This window comes from Oreochromis niloticus, linkage group LG11 (assembly GCF_001858045.2).
Source record: "Oreochromis niloticus isolate F11D_XX linkage group LG11, O_niloticus_UMD_NMBU, whole genome shotgun sequence".
Taxonomy (NCBI): Eukaryota; Metazoa; Chordata; class Actinopteri; order Cichliformes; family Cichlidae; genus Oreochromis; species Oreochromis niloticus.
This window is the reverse complement of record NC_031976.2, coordinates 25,598,423-25,617,683: the sequence shown is the minus strand read 5'-3', so window position 1 is coordinate 25,617,683 and position 19,261 is coordinate 25,598,423. Positions and strand designations below refer to the sequence as shown.

Here is a 19,261-nt window from a genome sequence, read left to right as displayed (position 1 = left end):
CAGGCCTTCAGTGATTACTATTACTGTAGCCTCCTCATGCCTGAGTGTCAGTGTTGGATATCTGCCTTTGTGATGTTCTGATTGTAAAACTTGTTATTTTTTTAAACATTTTTCCTAGATTCAACTAAAGAAATGGGAACAAATTATGGGTTTGTGACTAAGTGTCTAAAAGAGGAATTTCTGATTGGTTCTTTGCTAAGTGTAGACAGCACTGGTTCATCCTTTGAATTAGGTGCCTCATAATGCTGAATGGTTTTTAATTCAGTGGATTAAAAAGTAAACACTCCTTTAAAAAAAGGCCAGGTAAAATAATTGTAGTGAAAAGCTCTAAAAGACTTTCAGAAAGCCTGGAGAACTGTTGCTCAAGACCACTTTTTAAAAAAGGACAAGACAGTTTGGAAACAAAATCTAAAGACGTGAGGGATGATTTAAGATGTTTGCACAGTACTGTCTTCATGGCATATATTACAATGTTTTTCCATTGTACTTATACCAGTAACAGACTGACAGCAACTTTTACTGCTTGTCTTTGCCCTTGTTTCAAAAGCCCCACCTATCTGGGCAATGATAATTACTGAATTATCTTAGTGTGTGACATATGTCTGTGAAGGTTCTCAGTCATCCAGGTCATTGTAGTCTAAGGAGATGGAAAGAAAAGCGTCTGGACTTCTTCAAGTTACCTAATCACATGAGCCAAGGTGTGAAAACGGGTGTGGGTCACATGTGATTAGGTAGACTCTCCGCCATTTGACCCTTAGAACTGAAGAAGCTTCTCGGATGAGAGGTGAAACATCTTCAAGCAACTTAAAAAAGTCCAGGCGCTTTTCTTTCCAAGCTCCTTAGACTTAGTGTGTGGCAGGGAAGACTCATCTACTAGTGACAGAAAACTTCTGACATAATAAAAAGCTTATCATTGTGCTGCCATCAGAAGTTGAATTAGTATTTTTAGCTTCTATAGCATTGTTTACAATCAGTGTTGGGTAAGTTACTTTAAATTAGTAACTTAGTTACATTACTAGTTACTTCTCTAAAAAAGTAACTCAGTTACTTCAAGTTACTCGTTACTTTCAGAGTAACTAGTTACTAGGGAAAGTAACTTTGGTTTTACTCAGAATTCTCTTGTTAATGTGTTGCTTCCGTAACTGGATACCCAGCCAGATTGCCAGTCTTCTAGCTTGCTTACTTGCCACAAGTGCACTGTGCCACCTACCAACAGAAAGGAAAAAATAATGTGCACATTTCCACGAGAGAAATCCCACGCCTGGACCGTCGTTGACCGCCGCCATGATTCTAGCCTGCTTTTTACATCCAACACAAAAACTGCAGTCGTGGTGCTTTTGATTGTACTCAGAACTTGGAAATTCTGCCTTCTGAATAGGAAGATGTAGGTAACACCAGACTGCAGATGAGCTGCATACAGAGCTGGACTGGGACAAAAAAATCATCCCAGGCATTTTGACTAGAGACCGGCCCACCATTATAGGAAAAATCATAAAGCCTTTGAATGAAAATAAACACTGTTGAGACAGTGATGTACACTGTTCTGATGGCATATATGTATCAATCTATCAATTGTTTGTTGTAAGACTCAGATAATTATTTTTTTAAAAGCGAGACATTTTAAATGAGAATAATAAAGAAAAGTATTTCCTTGTCCCCCCCTTTCCCTGTTAATGCCCTACCTGGCCCCCTGGCAACACTTTGCTAGACCCGCCCCTGCACAGTTACCAGCTGTCAGCTACGTAGAAAAGGATCCTGGTGTTATTTGTCTCTCAGAAACAGTTCATAACTTCCCTTCAACTCATTCATGTCACCTAACAGGTAAACCTGTTTCTCCATCACCTGTTCAGCTCTGATGATTCAGTAAGGACATCTCCTGGTTTCATCTACATGTTTCCCTCTCACCACATATCCAAACCGATATCATGACCAGCAGCTTTACAGCTGTGGCTCCAGCAAACATCAGCTGATACTAGAAATTAATATTAAATAAATTCTAACAGCAGCTGATCAAGCTTAAACGTGCTCCCGCTGCGCGCTTACGTTAATTAGGAACCCACCTGTATATTGATTACAGGGTGGTGTTTACCTGTATAAAGGGAAGCCGGTTTTCCTTGTTGGATCATTCCTCCCGAGCTTCTGGTGCGACACAGCAGTAAATGCTGGCCTATCGGTTAATTTTACGATCGGATCGTGTGACTGCTACAGGTAGGCCTCCTTCTGACCTCTGATTTTTCTCAAAGTCGGTAACTAGTAGTCATATCTTTGCGGCCCGCTACAGCGCGGCTGTTTCTTTTTTTTACTCCAGCCGTGGTGGAGAGACGCGTGAGTTGCGTCCACCGTGCAGTACAGTGCTTCCAAGTTCTGGGGTAAGCCGCTTATTTTATAGCTGCTAGTTTTGTAAATTAAAGAAGATTAAGGTTAGTTTTGCCTTTTCTTATTTGTAGGATTTGATTGCTGCCGCACCCTGTCAGGGATCAACTGCCTGATTTTAAGCGAAGAGTTGAGATGCCTGCCAAGCTGCTGTCTTGTCTTGTCTTGCCTTGTTTTATCTTGTGTTCCGATCTGTTGGTTGTCCAGTTTTGTTCCTGCTGCTTACCTCGCCCCTGGGGGCTTTGGGTCTCACGCTAAGCCCCTTTTGGACTATCGTTTCACTCCAGCTTTCGCGGCGGGTCGGGGCGATCCTCAGCTGCATATTGGGCTGGTGTTACAAAACTGGTACTGCCTCTCCCTTTTCTCCCAGTTGTGGAGAGCTGCGCGAGACTGAGTGGGGCTACGGACAATCGGAACCAGCACCAGCTGTGGGCTGGCTCGCAGAGTACAAGTACTTCTAATCTGTGCTCTGTGGTGTGTATGTGGGTGTGTTTTATTGCAGATCTCCGTTTTTCTTTTAATTTCTTTTTTTAGTATATAGAGAGCCTGTTTTATGTCCCATGTTTTTATCCTTTTAATGTGTATGTCTTGTGCTTTTATTTCAGCGAACTGAGGATCTACCAGCGGCCGTGGGACCTTAGGTGGCGGGTCGTTTTCCACACTTTTGTTGTACAGCACCAGGTGAATAGACTATAGTAGGTTTTTTTGTGTGGTTTTCTTTTGGTCCACCGCTGCTGGTAAGTCCCAGTTGTGTGTTTTATTTTTTTTATTGTAATTTGGAACACCGTTTTAGACATTCAGTGCGCTGTCATTGTTGTGGTGTTTTTATTTTACATTAATAAATAAAATTGTTAATATTTGAGTCGGCCTCAGTGTGCATCCCTGAACCTGTGCAAATGTTGTTTTAATTACATTTCATTTTTAAAGTTCATATTTCCTGGGGGCTAGAATTCCCCCTCAGGTGGCGTTGTCATTTTATTATTTCTTTTATAACCTCGCCGACCACTTGGTCACACTAATGTTATTGAATCTGTGGAAGCTCCGTGATATCCACCACACGAAGTAACGAGTAACGAGCCTAAATCCCAGTAACGAGTAACGCGTTCCTGGTTTTGGCATAATAACTAGTTACCGTGCTCGTTACCACAATAATAACGTAGTTACTGTAACGCGTTACTTAATAACGGGTTAGTCCCAACACTGTTTACAATAGACAGCTGTATCCTGACTGTCTTATGGTGATCCTCGGCTGCTCCAGCAACTCCTTGGCATTTCCCTTTGCTGTGCAACAGGCCCTCATGTTTGGTATGGTGATTCCCAAACGTCTGATTCTGGGGGAGTGGAAATCTGCCTCACCTCTCTGCTTCAAGAGGTGGCTCGAGGAGATGGTCTCCTGTTTATACCTGGAAGAAATTCGGTTTTCTACGTCTGATTCCATGGAGAAGTTCAGGAAGATATGGGGTCCCTTTATACATCACATTAAGAAGGACAGTCCGCGCCCTGGGTCCTGACCACATTGTCTTAACTGTTATCATTCTGAGCTGTTGCCCATAACTGTTATCAATCGGCTCCTCCTAGCGATCTCTGGACTCGATCTTCAATGTGGATTGGACTCACTGGATTCTGAGTTGTTTGACATGTATACCATTTGCTTTTTTCTTCTCTGCTGTTCTTAATAAGTGCTGGCCGTGAACCCTGTTGTGAGGTTTGTTGCTCTGTTTTTTGCTTTTTGTTTTTGACCCTTTTTTTTTGTTGTTGTTGTTGTTGTTGTTGTCTTTATTGTCTGTGTTCCTCTGTCCTGCTGTTTGTGAATGTGTAAAAAAAAAAAAAAAAAAAAAAAATTTTGAAACTTGCATAAATAAATACATTTTAAAGAAAAAAAAAAAGAAGTTGAATTAGAGTATGAATTATGAAATATATCTATCTTCCATGTAATCAGGCTCATGTGATTAGGTAACGTTAACTAGTAATGACTTCATGAACTTCTTCACAAATAAAATTTTTATCATTAGAGAAAAAATTATCAATAATCATCCCACAGATGTAATATTATCTACAGCTACTTTTAGTACCATCGATGTTAAGTTAGACTCTTTTTCTCCAATTGATCTTTCTGAGTTAACTTCAATAATTAATTCCTCCAAACCATCAACATGTCTTTTAGACCCCATTCCTACAAAACTGCTCAAAGAAGTCCTGCCATTAATTAATTCTTCAATCTTAAATATGATCAACCTATCTCTAATAATCGGCTATGTACCACAGGCCTTCAAGGTGGCTGTAGTTAAACCTAGCCATCTCTAGACCCAGCAGTCTTAGCTAATTATAGGCCAATCTCCAACCTTCCTTTCATATCAAAAATCCTTGAAAGAGTAGTTGTCAAACAGCTAACTGATCATCTGCAGAGGAATGGCTTATTTGAAGAGTTTCAGTCAGGTTTCAGAGCTCATCACAGCACAGAAACGGCTTTAGTGAAGGTTACAAATGATCTTCTTATGGCCTCTGACAGTGGACTCATCTCTGTGCTTGTCCTGCTAGACCTCAGTGCTGCGTTCGATACTGTCGACCATAATATGCTATTAGAGCAATTCGAGCACGCTGTAGGTATTACAGGTACTGTGCTGCAGTGGTTTGTATCATATCTATCTAATAGACTCCAATTTATGCATGTAAATGGAGAGTCCTCTTCACACACTAAGGTCAATTATGGAGTTCCACAGGGTTCAGTGCTAGGACCAATTCTGTTTACACTATACATGCTTCCCCTAGGCAGCATCATTAGAAGACATAGCGTACATTTTCACTGCTATGCAGATGGCACGCAGCTCTATCTATCTATGAAGCCAGATAACACACACCAATTAGTTAAACTGCAGGAATGTCTTAAAGACATAAAGAACTGGATGGCCGCTAACTTTCTGCTTCTTAATTCAGATAAAACTGAGGTTATTGTACTCAGCCCTGAAAATCTTAGAAATATGTTATCTAACCAGATTCTTCCTCTGGATGGCATTACCTTGGCCTCCAGTAACGCTGTGAGGAACCTTGGAGTCATTTTTGACCAGGACATGTCCTTCAACGCACATATTACACAAATATGTAAGACTGCTTTCTTCCATTTGCGCAACATCTCTAAAGTTAGAAATATCCTGTCTCTTAGTGACGCTGAAAAACTAGTTCATGCATTTATTACTTCCAGGCTGGACTATACTGTAATTCATTATTATCAGGATGTCCAAAAAACTCGCTGAAAAGCCTTCAGGTAATCCGAAATGCTGCAGCAAGAGTCCTGACAGGGACTAGAAAGAGAGAGCAGATTTCTCCTGTTTTGGCTTCCTGTTAAATCCAGAATTGAATTCAAAATCCTGCTCCTCACATACAAGGTCTTAAATAATCAGGCCCCATCTTATCTTAATGACCTTATAGTACCATATCACCCTATTAAAGCACTTCGCTCTCACACTGCAGGCCTACTTGTTGTTCCTAAAGTATTTAGAAGTAGAATGGGAGGCAGAGCCTTCAATTTTCAGGCCCCTCTTCTGTGGAACCAGCTTCCAGTTTGGATTCGGGAGACAGACACTATCTCTACTTTCAAGATTAGGCTTAAAACTTTCCTTTTTGCTAAAGCATATAGTTAGGGCTGGTCCAAGTGACCCTGAATCCTCCCTTAGTTATGCTGCAATAGACGTAGGCTGCCGGGGATTCCCACGATGCATTGGGTTTTTCCTTTCCAGTCACCTTTCTCACTCACTATGTGTTAATAGACCTCTCTGCATTGAATCATATCTGTTATTAATCTCTGTCTCTCTTCCACAGCATGTCTTTATCCTGTCTTCCTTCTTTCACCCCAACCGGTCGCAGCAGATGGCCGCCCCTCCCTGAGCCTGGTTCTGCCGGAGGTTTCTTCCTGTTAAAAGGGAGTTTTTCCTTCCCACTGTCGCCAAAGTGCTTGCTCATAGGGGGTCATATGATTGTTGGGTTTTTCTCTGTATCTATGAAGAGCCTTGAGGCGACTTTTGTTGTGATTTGGCGCTATATAAATAAAATTGAATTGAATTGAATTGAAAGTGTCAGGCTCAAAGTGTCAGTGACAGGACTAATGTTTTAGGTTCACGAGGGCTAGAAAAAATAAGATAAATATAATATTAGCTGAGAACAGAAATATATAGTTGGATCTTGCATTATTACTGTATCACTACCCATCTGCAGGCTTGTTGAGAGTAACCAAAGATCCAGGTATTTCTTTGTGAATATTTTTAATGCAGAGGTTATTTGGAGCAAGAAGAAACCAGAATTAAAAGACTCCTGTGAGACAGTGCCATGTAGTTCTTTGAGGAGTGCACTATAAACATCTTCAATTTCATGCGGCTCTTGACTAATCCATGCATTAATACAAATAAAACCAAACAATTAACAAACAATTAATACATTTATGAAAAAAAAAATCTAACCTATCCTTTGAACTCTATTTGACCTCTTCCTCACTTGTTTCAGGAAACTTCCACCTTCTGCTGATTTTATCATCAAGTGAATTCCAGTATTAAACAACATCAGTGCTGAAATCAAAGTGTGACTGTAATCTACACGGTTTGTCAGATTTAGTAAATGATTTAAAACTTCCTCCCATGAACTTATTCCCATGATTTAAAACTTCCTCCCATGAACTTCTTCCCATGATTTAAAACTTCCTCCTATGAACTTATTCAAATGATTTAAAACTTCCTCCTATGAACTTATTCAAATGATTTAAAACTTCCTCCTATGAACTTATTCAAATGATTTAAAACTTCCCCCTATGAACTTATTCCCATGATTTAAAACTTCCTCCTATGAACTTATTCCCATGATTTAAAACTTCCTCCTATGAACTTATTCCCATGATTTAAAACTTCCTCCCATGAACTTCTTCCAATGATTTAAAACTTCCTCCCAGTAACTCACAGCTGTTATAAAAACAAAGAAGGTAAAGCAACCCTACAGCAGAGTCAAACATGGCGAGTGTTACTGTGACATCCTGTTGGAAGAGTCTTCTGCTGGTGGCACTTATGGGTGAGAACATTTCAGTTGTGTTCACTGTTATTACTCTATTATTATTCTTTTAAATGCTGACTATGAACATGAATGACAATAGTAACAAAGTAACTGATACAACAGCTAATAAGAGGCTCAAGAATACAGGTCTCTGTGCTTTGATTCATGTTTTATTTTAGCAGATGTTTATCACATTTATCCCTACATAACATCTTCTGAGTGTAAAGATTTTGCCTCGTAATTTAAGAATACATGGAATGAATTAACTGAGTAAGGACTGAAAAGTAGCTTTTTCTTCATATTATGTGATCCTGTTTTTGAGGTTGTTGTCCCCAAACTGTGGAACAGCCTTCCTCAGTCACTCAGGTCGGCTGATTACGTTAATTCATTTAAGTGACTGCTGAAAGACAGTTGCTTCTTTAACTTTTGTTTTCTTAAATGTAAATTATCATTATTATTTGTCTGTTAACAAAGTTTATATTTGGCCACAAATCTGTGGAAGCAGCAGAACTTCTTTTTTTTTTCCAAATGTACATAACACCAGAGAAATGGAAGACCAAGCAGCCAGAGTCAGAGGAATCATCACAGCATTAATAATTAAATTTAATCGAAGTAGATGTACACTCAGATTACAATAATATGCTGTTTAGATTTTGACCATTTATAATCACATTTAAAGCAATTTCTTTGCCTTGACGACAGGAACGAGGTGTGTATGAGTTACACATAATTAGGACACATTACATGGACAAAACTACTTTGCTACCTACACATTACACCTACCCTGTCATGAGGCCCTGGGCACGCAGTTTTTCAGCTGATGCTAATGCCAAAGGAGGTTTAAAACTCTGCAGTTATTGAGTCAGGAGGGAATATCTAGGAGTCAGGGCTCTAGAGTGCGACCAATTTGTTCGCAAATGCGACCAAATTTTTCAGTGGTGCAACTAAATAAAAATATTTGGTCGCACCGGTGTGACCAAATATTTTCGGGTAACAAAAAAAAAAAAAAAATCTCTGCAACTCTCCGTGTGGTCAACAACAGACACACATTATGTCCCTATCGTGGACTAAACCAATCAGAGATAGCCAGGGGCGGGACCTCTCTGATTGGCCGTGGTCCAGTTGAAAGTGCAGGTGGAAGAGAGAGGTGAGTAGCTTGAATAAAGCGATATCAATTCATTAACGGATTCCACACAAAGACGTAAACACAGAGCAGACCCGACGCATCAGAATCAGCTTTGTCTTTCTCGGCTTTCTCACCCCACGGCCCGAACACAGACACGCTGTCGGAGCTTAGCGATTCTGATGTGTCGGGTCCGCGCTGTGTTTCCGTCTTTTTTGCGCTAGATTCTGAGCTGCAGGTTTTGTCTCTCCAACCAAAATTCGCCCAGCCAGCAGCAAAAGAAGCAGCAAACTACGCTTCACATTTGATCAATGTCTCATGAATTCCCTCTGAGTTTTGCTGTTTTGCTTCCACCACGATAAAAATCACACTTCATGCACAGCTCTCTCTCTGTACTTCAAGAACAGTTTCCCGTCTCAAATCTCTGTTTTCTGCATTATCCATTCGCTTATTACCCACCAGTCTACCGTTGTTTACAGCGCTGTCGGCCGCTGTCTTTTTCTTTTCTTTGTTTTCACTTAAATGACCTCGGACAAGAAAGCCTAATTTCTGCTGTTCAATACTGAAGAAATTTAAACTTCTTAAAATTATGCAAAATTGCAGAATATTGCAGAATATTTTTAAGGTTATCTGCTATAAAACGCCAGACCAGGAAAATCTCCTTCATGTTTTTCTGTGTTTTATTCTCAGTTACTTTGACACAAAGGCATCTGCTGTGATGTTCACAATTCTAATGAAGTCTCACATGTATCAGTACTGATAAATGATCAGAATTATAATATTTCTGACTGTCTGAGGCTAAATTGAATCGAATCAGGACTTTGAGAACCAGAATCGAATGGATTATAGAAATCAGTGATGATACCCAGCCCTAGTGAGCAGCCCAGGCCTGACAGAAGTGGATGTAGCTGTGGGTAATAAGAAAAGATGAAAAGAACTATTGATAACTTTTGTGTTAAGTTAAGGACTGATCCATCTGAAATTCATAGCCAGCTCTGACACGGTGCCATCAATCTTTGAATGCTGAAAAACAGCAGTGTATCCAGAAAACACATTATATGCTGCAATAAATGCACTGCCCAAGTGTCCTCTCTCCCCACTGCCTTTCAGCAGCAGGCAGCAGCAAACAGGTCGTCAGAGGAGCCAAGATGATGATTAAGTTTAACATTTTCTACAATATTGACAAAGCAATTTAAGCACAAGTTTGTTAGTAATCATTTAGAAATGAATATTGTCTGTATGGACTTCCCCCCCAAAGAAAGTGCACATGTAAAACTGCGGTGTTAAGCGATGCGGTTGAAAAATTTGAGTGCGCCTAACTTTTGTGCCGGTGCGCCTAAATTTTTAAAGTTAGGTGTACCGGTGCGCCCATGTCAAAAAGTTAGTCTAGAGTCTCTAAGTCTCTAAGTCTCTAAGTCTCACAACTTAGACATCCACTCACAACTTAGACATCCACATTATTCACACTCTCATAACACACACACACACACATATATATAGGGCCTTGAGGGTGACCACGTTAACGGCGTCCAGAGGACGGTCTGTGTATTCAACCCTACCTCTGGCGCCGGTGCCCACCTCTCAATTTTAAATCCATGTAGACATTGAGGGTTCTCGGGAGGGGCCGTGCTAACACCTGCTGCTCTCTGGCAGCAGCACCATGCCCTCCCTTGTTTTAAATGCACTTTAGAACAACACGCAGCAACACTACACATGAGCGGGAGGAGGGAGGTATGGGGTCTTCACACACCCCCATTCTCTACTAGCCATCGGGGTGGGGGGCTGGGAGGGGGTGTTGGCTGTCCGATTGGCCTCCCTGCTGCTGCGGAGCCTGGGGCGGTCTGTTTGCCTCCACCCCGGGGGAAAGGGTAACATCTCTTGGGTCTGGGTGCCGTTTCCCCCTCTGGGGGCGAGGGTACCTGGACCCGGGGCATAGAGTATGTTTGGGGAGTATGATTGTGTGTACATGTCTATGTGTGTCTATCCCTACGTTGGGTGAGTGCTGAGTGTTTGTATATGTGTGCATGAGGGTGGGAAAGCATGTTTGTGTCTGTGTGTGCCTGTTTGTCTGTGTCTATATGTCAGGTCGGGTCTTAGACTCCACCTCCCTGGGTACTCCCAGGCCCTCCAAGTGTGGAGGCCTATCTCCCCTCACCACACTCCCTGCTGGTAACTGATGCCCTCAGGGGTTGGTGCATTGGTGGTTCTTAGTGTCCGGGGCTGGGCGCTCAGGTATGCACCAGCTCACTCCCGGTGGCTACTTGGCGGGGCCTGGTGCCTGTCGCTCGGTCAGGCCTCTTCCGGGGCAAAGGGGGCCCTCGGGCCTCCGGCCTAGGGGCCTGCAACTCGGTTCACTCTGGCACAGCTGGCTGCCGGCAGAGCTGGCGGGCACGCCAGTGCAGCCCCCTCTGGCTTCTGCTCCGTGTCTACTGGGTGACCCCCTTGTCTGGGGATCTCCTCAGCCCTTCCCAGGAGGGTGGCACGGATGCCCCTCCGGTGGTACTCCTTGGGCTCTCGCACTCTGGGGCCTCTGGATGTCTGGAGCCTGGATCTCCTCCATGCCTGCTTCATGCCCTGGGGGACGGGGCTATGGGCCTCCACACCCTCTAGCAGACCGTTACATGGGGAAACCTTTTGTACACAAGCGCATTGATCCACACAGGTGTGCACACGGGTGTTCACTGTTCGTAGACATAAACTACACCTTTCTTAGCTGCTACTTCAAAGCACATTGTGCGCTGTCTGTCCTGCGTGCTGCACAACAACTTTCAATATTTAGAATTTACTGCTGTTCACACTTAGCTAGATTAACATGATGGTGTTGTGTTTAGTATGTTGCTTTGTTTTTGTTTGGGTTTTTTTTGCTTGTCTTCTCTTCTTTTTCTCTCAACAGGTGATCCAGGAGATTTTTTTTTTCTCTTTGTCTTTGTAAGTGCCCTTTCTCACTGTCCCTTTTCCCTTCTGTTTTTCTTTTCCTTCCTCTCTTTCTTTCTCTCTTTCCTATCCCCCAGTCATGTCTGTCCCATCTGTAACAACTGAAAATAAAATAAATAATAACAACAAAGTTTGATCAAATGGACCAATACGGCAATGCCATGATGATCCATTTGGCAAAATAAATCCATTTGGTATCCTTGTTGGTCTTCAGACAACAATTCTGACGGCTAAAGAACCAAATGGGACAGGCAAAAAAAAAAAAAAGTTAGTCTAGAGCCCTGTCTAGGAGGAAGGAAATTTCACAAATTGATTTGTAGCAATGGTGGCATCTTATTACACTATCTCATTCAAATTCAGTGATGTTTATAGAACAACACATTCTTTCACAAATATTTGTAAAGGCAGATTGCATGGCTAGGTGCTTGACTTTACACACCTGGGTGTGGCTTAACACTACTGTCCATATCATTTCTATTCTCACTTTATGATTTAAAAACATTTTTTTTCTTTTTTACAGATCAAATGTATGTACAGGTCAGTCCGCTGAGCACTGTCCCATCTCTACTCAATCTACTCAGCTGTAAGTACAATGATACAGAGAGGTTAAAACAAAACAAGAAAGGCTGTATGTCAGAGTGAATTGTTAAATGTTTGTCATTTTTATGCTTACCATCCATCCTATATTGTTTAACTGTGGGATGAAAGGAATTTCACAGTCCCCCTCCTCAGATTCTCGAGGTTCTGGGTGAGGGGCTATAGTGTTTTATTGCAGATACATCCTATCAGGAAGATCTGCTTCTTTTGATGTAAGCTTCCTGCATTTACGACCCTTTGGTCAGCAGGAGGTAACACACACACACACACACACACACACACTTACAAAACCACAGGCAAGGTACTCTTTGTGTGTATGTATACATCATATGTTAATGACCCTATGCATATTCAAGTAACCTCAATAAAAGGAGTGCTATGGGGAATCTGGCTGAGAGTCTGACGGAGGTCAAGTGGGTGGAACGACACTTGGCTCCAGGCAGGCCTCCCTCATGCATGAGTAACACAAAGAACTTTGCCTACTTCGTGTCTTGCTTGCTGTGTAATTACATTGCCTTTAACGTTCCAGCGAATAGGTTTAAGCTACAAACCTATCACTGTATTTTATCATAACTGCAACAAGCCTTCTAATCTTTTGCAGATGATCAGTGGATGATCAGCATTAGTGGACCTGACACTGTGTTTCCTGGTCAGTTAAGTCAGTTCACCTGCCTGACCAGCTGCTCCTTAAATGTGGAATGCACCGTCACGTGGAAGTTCAGGGGAGGTTTCCCTGTTGGAACCTACCTTTCCATCAATAAAAATGTGGTCAAGTGGACTCCTTCACTACCTGAGACTTTTCAGACCTTCACCTGCATTGCAGAGAATAAAGCTGCTGGACGTTCTGCTGAGGCCACCAAGATGGTAGAAGTTAAAGGTACACACACCTCTTTAGAGCTTGCTTGTTCCTACTCTTACTGCTAAATCAGTTTCAGTTATTTTCTTTTTCTCTAAACAGATATCTGGCGAATGAAAAATAAATTGTGTGTTTTATGTCGCAATTGGACTTGATTCATATTTGACAATTAAATTTGATACATTATTTACTTAGTGCTAATTTATAGCGTACATTTTAAATATGACCACAAGGTGTCACTAAAAACACAGAAGTCCTGGCTTTCAAGGACAGTGGAACGTATCCTGTAAATTATTTCTATGAATGATATTGCAATCATTATTCTGATTGTTGGGATTTCAATGACAAACGTAAAGATTAATCTATAATTCTTTCAATGCATTTGTAACTCCCTCAGTTAAAAGAGATTTTTGAGACGTCAGCTTGATAAAGAAATTGTGTCACCTCCACGCTGTGCCCCTGTGGTCAGTGATTCACCAATCTGTCTCCTGTTCTTTTGAAAATGAAAAATTAATACAGAGAAGATAACCACACAGAGCAAACTGGGGAACACTGAGGTTTTTCATGTGTTTTGTGTCTACCTGTGTTGTTTTCCTTTCCTCTTTTGTGATATCTCAGTTGGTTTATTAGATGTAAAACAGGCAGCGGAAAATGAAACTAAAACTTTTGCTTTCATTTTGTTGTAAAAGAAACCGAGTTGTGCATCCTGACCTCATCCTAGTTTCAGCCAACTGCTTGTTTAAACTGTGCAGTCTCCATATCTGATCTGTTTATTGTAAACTAGAAAATGTTTGGTGTCTTGTGATATGTCTATGACGTGTTCTCTCTTTAAAATTAAAGAAATATTTTTTGTCCAAATTCCATTCCCTGGGATTGTGTTTTATAAGACTTATATGTCTCACATAAATAACTTATGACATTGGTGCCTTTCACAGTTTTCTTTCACAAATATTTGTAAAGGCAGATTGCATGGCTAGGTGCTTGACTTTACACACCTGGGTGTGGCTTAACACTACTGTCCATATCATTTCTATTCTCACTTTATGAATTAAAAACATTTTTTTTCTTTTTTACAGTTCAAATATCTGTACAGGTCAGTCCGATTAACACTGTACCATCTCTCAACCAGTCACTAAATCTCATCTGCCATGATGCCAGATTTGGTGATCCACAAGGTCTATCAGACCTGGTCTGGTATAAAGATGGACAAAAGGTGACCCTGCGTGAAAATATGTGGCTTCAGCAAAACAACCTCACACTTCACTTTGACTCACTGCTGCCCTCTGATGCTGGTTTCTACCAGTGTCAAACTTATCTGCCTACATCACAGACAAGAGTTGTCAGCCTGGGCTATCTGCTCAGCTGTAAGTACAAGGATACAGAGAGACTGAACCAAAACAAGAAAAGCTGTATTTTATCATAACTGCAACAAGCCTTCTAATCTTTTGCAGATGATCAGTGGAACGTCAGCATTAGTGGACCTGACACTGTGTTTCCTGGTCAGTTAAGTGAGTTCACCTGCCTGACCAGCTGCTCCTTAAATGTGGAATGCACCGTCACGTGGGAGTTCAGGGGACGTTTCCCTGTTGGACCCTACTTTTCCATCACTAAAAATGTGGTCAAGTGGACTCCTTCACTACCTGAGACTTTTCAGAACTTCACCTGCATTGCAGAGAATAAAGCTGCTGGACGTTCTGCTAAGGCCACCAAGATGGTAGAAGTTAAAGGTACACACACCTCTTTAGAGCTTGCTTGTTGCTACTCTTACTGCTAAATCAGTTTCAGTTATTTTCTTTTTTTCCAAACAGACATCCCAATCTCTGGATCAGAGGCGATGCAGCTCAGTGGACTTTTTGCAGGAATCCTCAGTCTGGGACTGTGGGTCCTCTAGGGTTGGGCTCTAAGAACAGTTTACTTATTTTCATTTTAAGGAGACTGTTCACCCCAGTATCAACTTTATGCCCAGATAAATAGATAACTACAACATGGATTACCAATTACAACAAAAAAATGAAATGCAGCAGATATCTGCAAAAGTAACTCAGACCTACAGCCAGAGGAAAATTACGTAAGTTTGATTTTGGGGTGAACTGTCCCTTTAAGTATAAGTGGGCATATTTTCTCTGCTGTTTATTTCTGCAGCAGCTTTTTAATAATTTTTTTTATTGTTATTCCTGCAAAACACTGCAAAAGAAAAGTATGCAATGTCAAATGTTAGAAAAGGCGGAGCAGTAATTTTTCATTATATATTATTGTAAAACATATGAACACATGAATGAAAAATAAATTGTGTGTTTTATGTCGCAATTGGACTTGATTCATATTTGACAATTAAATTTGATACATTATTTACTTAGTGCTAATTTATAGCGTACGTTTTAAATATGACCACAAGGTGTCACTAAAAACACAGAAGTCCTGGCTTTCAAGGACAGTGGAAGGTATCCAGTAAATTATTTCTATGAATGATATTGCAATCATTATTCTGATTGTTGGGATTTCAATGACAAACGTAAAAATTAATTTATAATTCTTTCAATGCATTTGTAACTCCCTCAGTTAAAAGAGATTTGTGAGACGTCAGCTTGATAAAGAAATTGTGTCACCTCCACGCTTTGCCCCTGTGGTCAGTCTCCTGTTCTTTTGAAACTGAAAAATTAATACAGAGAAGATAACCACACAGAGCAAACTGGGGAACACTGAGGTTTTTCATGTGTTTTGTGTCTACCTGTGTTGTTTTCATTTCCTCTTTTGTGATATCTCAGTTGGTTTATTAGATGTAAAACAGGCGGCGGAAAATGAAACTAAAACTTTTGCTTTCATTTTGTTGTAAAAGAAACCGAGTTGTGCATCCTGACCTCATCCTAGTTTCAGCCAACTGCTTGTTTAAACTGTGCAGTCTCCATATCTGATCTGTTTATTGTAAACTAGAAAATGTTTGGTGTCTTGTGATATGTCTATGACGTGTTCTCTCTTTAAAATTAAAGAAATATTTTTTGTCCAAATTCCATTCCCTGGGATTGTGTTTTATAAGACTTATATGTCTCACGTAAATAACTTATGACATTGGTGCCTTTCACAGTTTTCTTCAACACATCATTTCTTGAGTATTAAATTATTATATTTATAAGTATTTTTGTAATTATGTCATTAGAAAAATCGAAAGAGGCCAGTTTTATGTGTAAATCAGATTTTGAGTCACATAGGTCTTTTGAGAAATAATACAAGACAATGTAAACATTAATATTCCAAATGCTTTTTCATATTGGAAGACATCCCATTATTTTTATAATCTCATAGTACTGTGAACAATCTATCTCATGTTTAATATCTAGTTCTGCTTTTAATATAGACTTGAAGATCCAATATATTTTTCCTGCTTTTGCATAATGTATTTTTATCTGTTGGTATACAAGCCACCACTCAATCATAGGTTCAGTAGTTGTCTGAATAAGAGACAAACAACCATTCACTCTCAGATTCACACCTACAGCCAAATTAGAATCAGCAGTTAACCCCACGCATGTCTTTGCAGACACTAAGAGATCAAAAGTCTACACAGAAAGGCCCCAAACTGAAATTTGAATCCAGGACTGTGCTGTGGGGTAATGGTGCTAACTACCACTACCCTGTTAATATAACATAATATAACAGATTGTGATGTTTTTTTTCTATATTTTTAGTTATTTAGGGGCTCCATAGTGGTTTCCGCTACACACAGGGCCTCCAGGATAAAAAAGAAAAAGACAAATCTGTTAAATCAAAAATGTGGCACTGCTGTGACAAATCCTCATGAACAACAGAGCAGCTTCAAGTATCTTCTTCTATTTTAGTTTTGTGCATATTTTACTGTTTGTGTGCTGAAAGGAGGTGCTGTGCTCCCGCTAATATCAGAGGCTAACAAATGCATGTAGGTAGTACAGCTACTTTAATTAACTTCAGTTTAGTTACATTTATATATTACAACGCTGGTACAAAGTTGCAATGATAAAGTCCAAGCACTAAAACTTTTACAGTGTGTTTATTAATATGATTATGCTGCAGTGCTCAAAGGGTCCATTACATGTTTGCAATCACCTGGATCGTCGTCCTCATTAAAATTACCGTGGATTAAAGATACAACTGGGCTCTTTACCTTCTTCTAAGTTTCCTGCAAGTCTGGAAGCAGGACTGTAAACAAATATTGAATGTGACCAGGTGTGTCACCCAATGATTGATGATCCATGACCTGCTCACACTGAAGTTTTGTTATCTTGAGATCATGTCATGCCTCTATCAGACATGTCTGTTTCTTGTCCTTCCGGCTCCCTGCCAAGAAAGAAGGATGACACCACCTGTTTATGGGAAAAGTGATTTCTCATAATATGGGTGCTGTAAAAATAAATTCATCATATGAGGGTATCATCCAGAAGCACTTCTTCTTCTTTATTAATATTTTTTATTTCTAATTTTTACTTTATTATTGTTGTTTGTTTTGTTCTCATGTACGAGATCTGAAGTCTACTTTGTTTTTCAAAAGTATCATATGACGCATTTGTTTTTAAAAGTGCGACAGAACTTTGCAAATGATTAATTCAAATCATATTACAGCAGATATTTGAATAGACCACGTGGTCACATGATAATAGTGGTATAAAAAATATTGATGTACATGTCTGATGGGTAGTTTTATAATTTATTCAAACCAAATGGCGAAACATGATCCCTAGTCCCTAGCTTAGATTTTAATTCCTTTACATTTGATTAACTAGCCAGCTATTGGCTATTGGTTTGTAAAAACAGAACTAAAACAAAAACAAAAACCACACACAGTTCAGTGGCACAGTTCATCTAATGTCTTTTTTTTTTCTTAGGACTGACTAGTGATCAGTAATAGAGAACTAAAGAGTTAAGTTTAGTTTCACGCTGCCACTCACACTCACCTTTAAGAACTAGAAATGACCTGGACATCAATCACATCTTCTGTTTGGCAAATGTATACGACACAGGTTTGCTCAGGTACTGAACTTCACCCAACCACAGCTCAAACAATGCACCTACTGTTTACTCAGTGCTATTAAGCATGGGACTGGTTTGCCTATATTTCACATTCAATGAATTTCCAAGTATTTCTTAGTTTGTTAAACAGATAAAACAACTGGCTGTCTGAATTGATAAAATAACAGTATAATACGGTATTGTAGTCTAACACATAACAGTGTACATCTTTTTCTGTGTCTCCTAATTGTTAACTTATTGACTGTAATGGGTCACTGCATCACAAGTTGCAGCATTTAATCCACAAAGCAGTACAAAATGCATGCAGAGGGTTTTTGATCAACAATTTCAATGAAAGGCTTCTGACAAGGTATGGCTAGAAATCTTGACGTAAGCACACTGAAATAAAAAGACCAGCAAAGTAGTGAGTCAGGTGTGCACACTGAAACCAGGAAAGAAGAGAAACTCATAGTCTAAGCGTAACTTGATATTTAAGCATAGATGTATATAGGAGTAGACAGTAATGAGAAGGAACAGCTTCAATCTTGTAAAGAAAGAAAGAAAAAGAAAACAACTACCATGATCTATTGTCCACTCATGCCCACAATTTGTCATTTTGCTGATCGGCCATTATCAGACCTTTACATGGAATGGAAAATTAAAAATTTCATCACCTTTCTGAAAAATATGACAAGCAGGAACCCCAGATGACCAAGAACGACCTTGGTTGTTGCCATATGCCAGTGTATAGGGAACTGGTCATACAATGGACAACTACAACAGTGGAGAAGTCACTGGAAGAAAATGGAGAAGAAAAGTGAAGGAATTTTACTAATTGTCATCCTGGCTTTGAGATAAGATAAGCCCTATTATACTGATGAATCTGTAATCATGACTCAATCATGCTGAATAAATTTGAAAAATCAAGTCAATTTAAAAAAAAAAATCAGATTTTCAGGCTTTTTCTGCTTTGGAGAGACAACCTTCCATTAGCCATGTTTTAATTGAGAACACAGTGACACTTCTTCTGGCTCTGTCTGCAATGCTGAATAGTGAAAGGAAGTAGGAGAGTCCCTCGTACTCACTTGGCTTGTGAACAAGGTTGCTGTTTTTTATCACAGTGGGAGGGCGTCTGTCAACAGCCTCACTAGAGCGCTCACCCTCTGATCCACCACAGTGGATGACTTAGGTGTCTAAATGGTGTAGAGTAGTGACCCACAACTTAGGGTCAACACTAGTGTCAGGGCTCTACGTGAGAACAAATAAATAAGTGCTGATGTTGGGAGAGATCGGGTGCAATGTTAGGAGACACATTCTAGACTTTCAAATGGTATTAATTATGTGTGCCTATGACAAGAGGCACACATATT

At 40.1% G+C, this 19,261-nt stretch overlaps 1 protein-coding gene across 1 annotated transcript; it reads left to right on the top strand.

Moving 5' to 3' along the window:
- Positions 1-7,267: 7,267 nt before the first annotated feature.
- LOC109204053 (hemicentin-2) lies at positions 7,268-15,924 on the top strand. The gene is made up of 6 exons (XM_019364230.2): positions 7,268-7,422; positions 11,982-12,044; positions 12,660-12,935; positions 13,991-14,278; positions 14,366-14,641; positions 14,723-15,924. Exons 1-6 carry the CDS (start codon positions 7,365-7,367, stop codon positions 14,803-14,805), a joined length of 1,044 nt encoding a protein of 347 aa, XP_019219775.1. The 5' UTR covers positions 7,268-7,364; the 3' UTR covers positions 14,806-15,924.
- Positions 15,925-19,261: the final 3,337 nt, after the last annotated feature.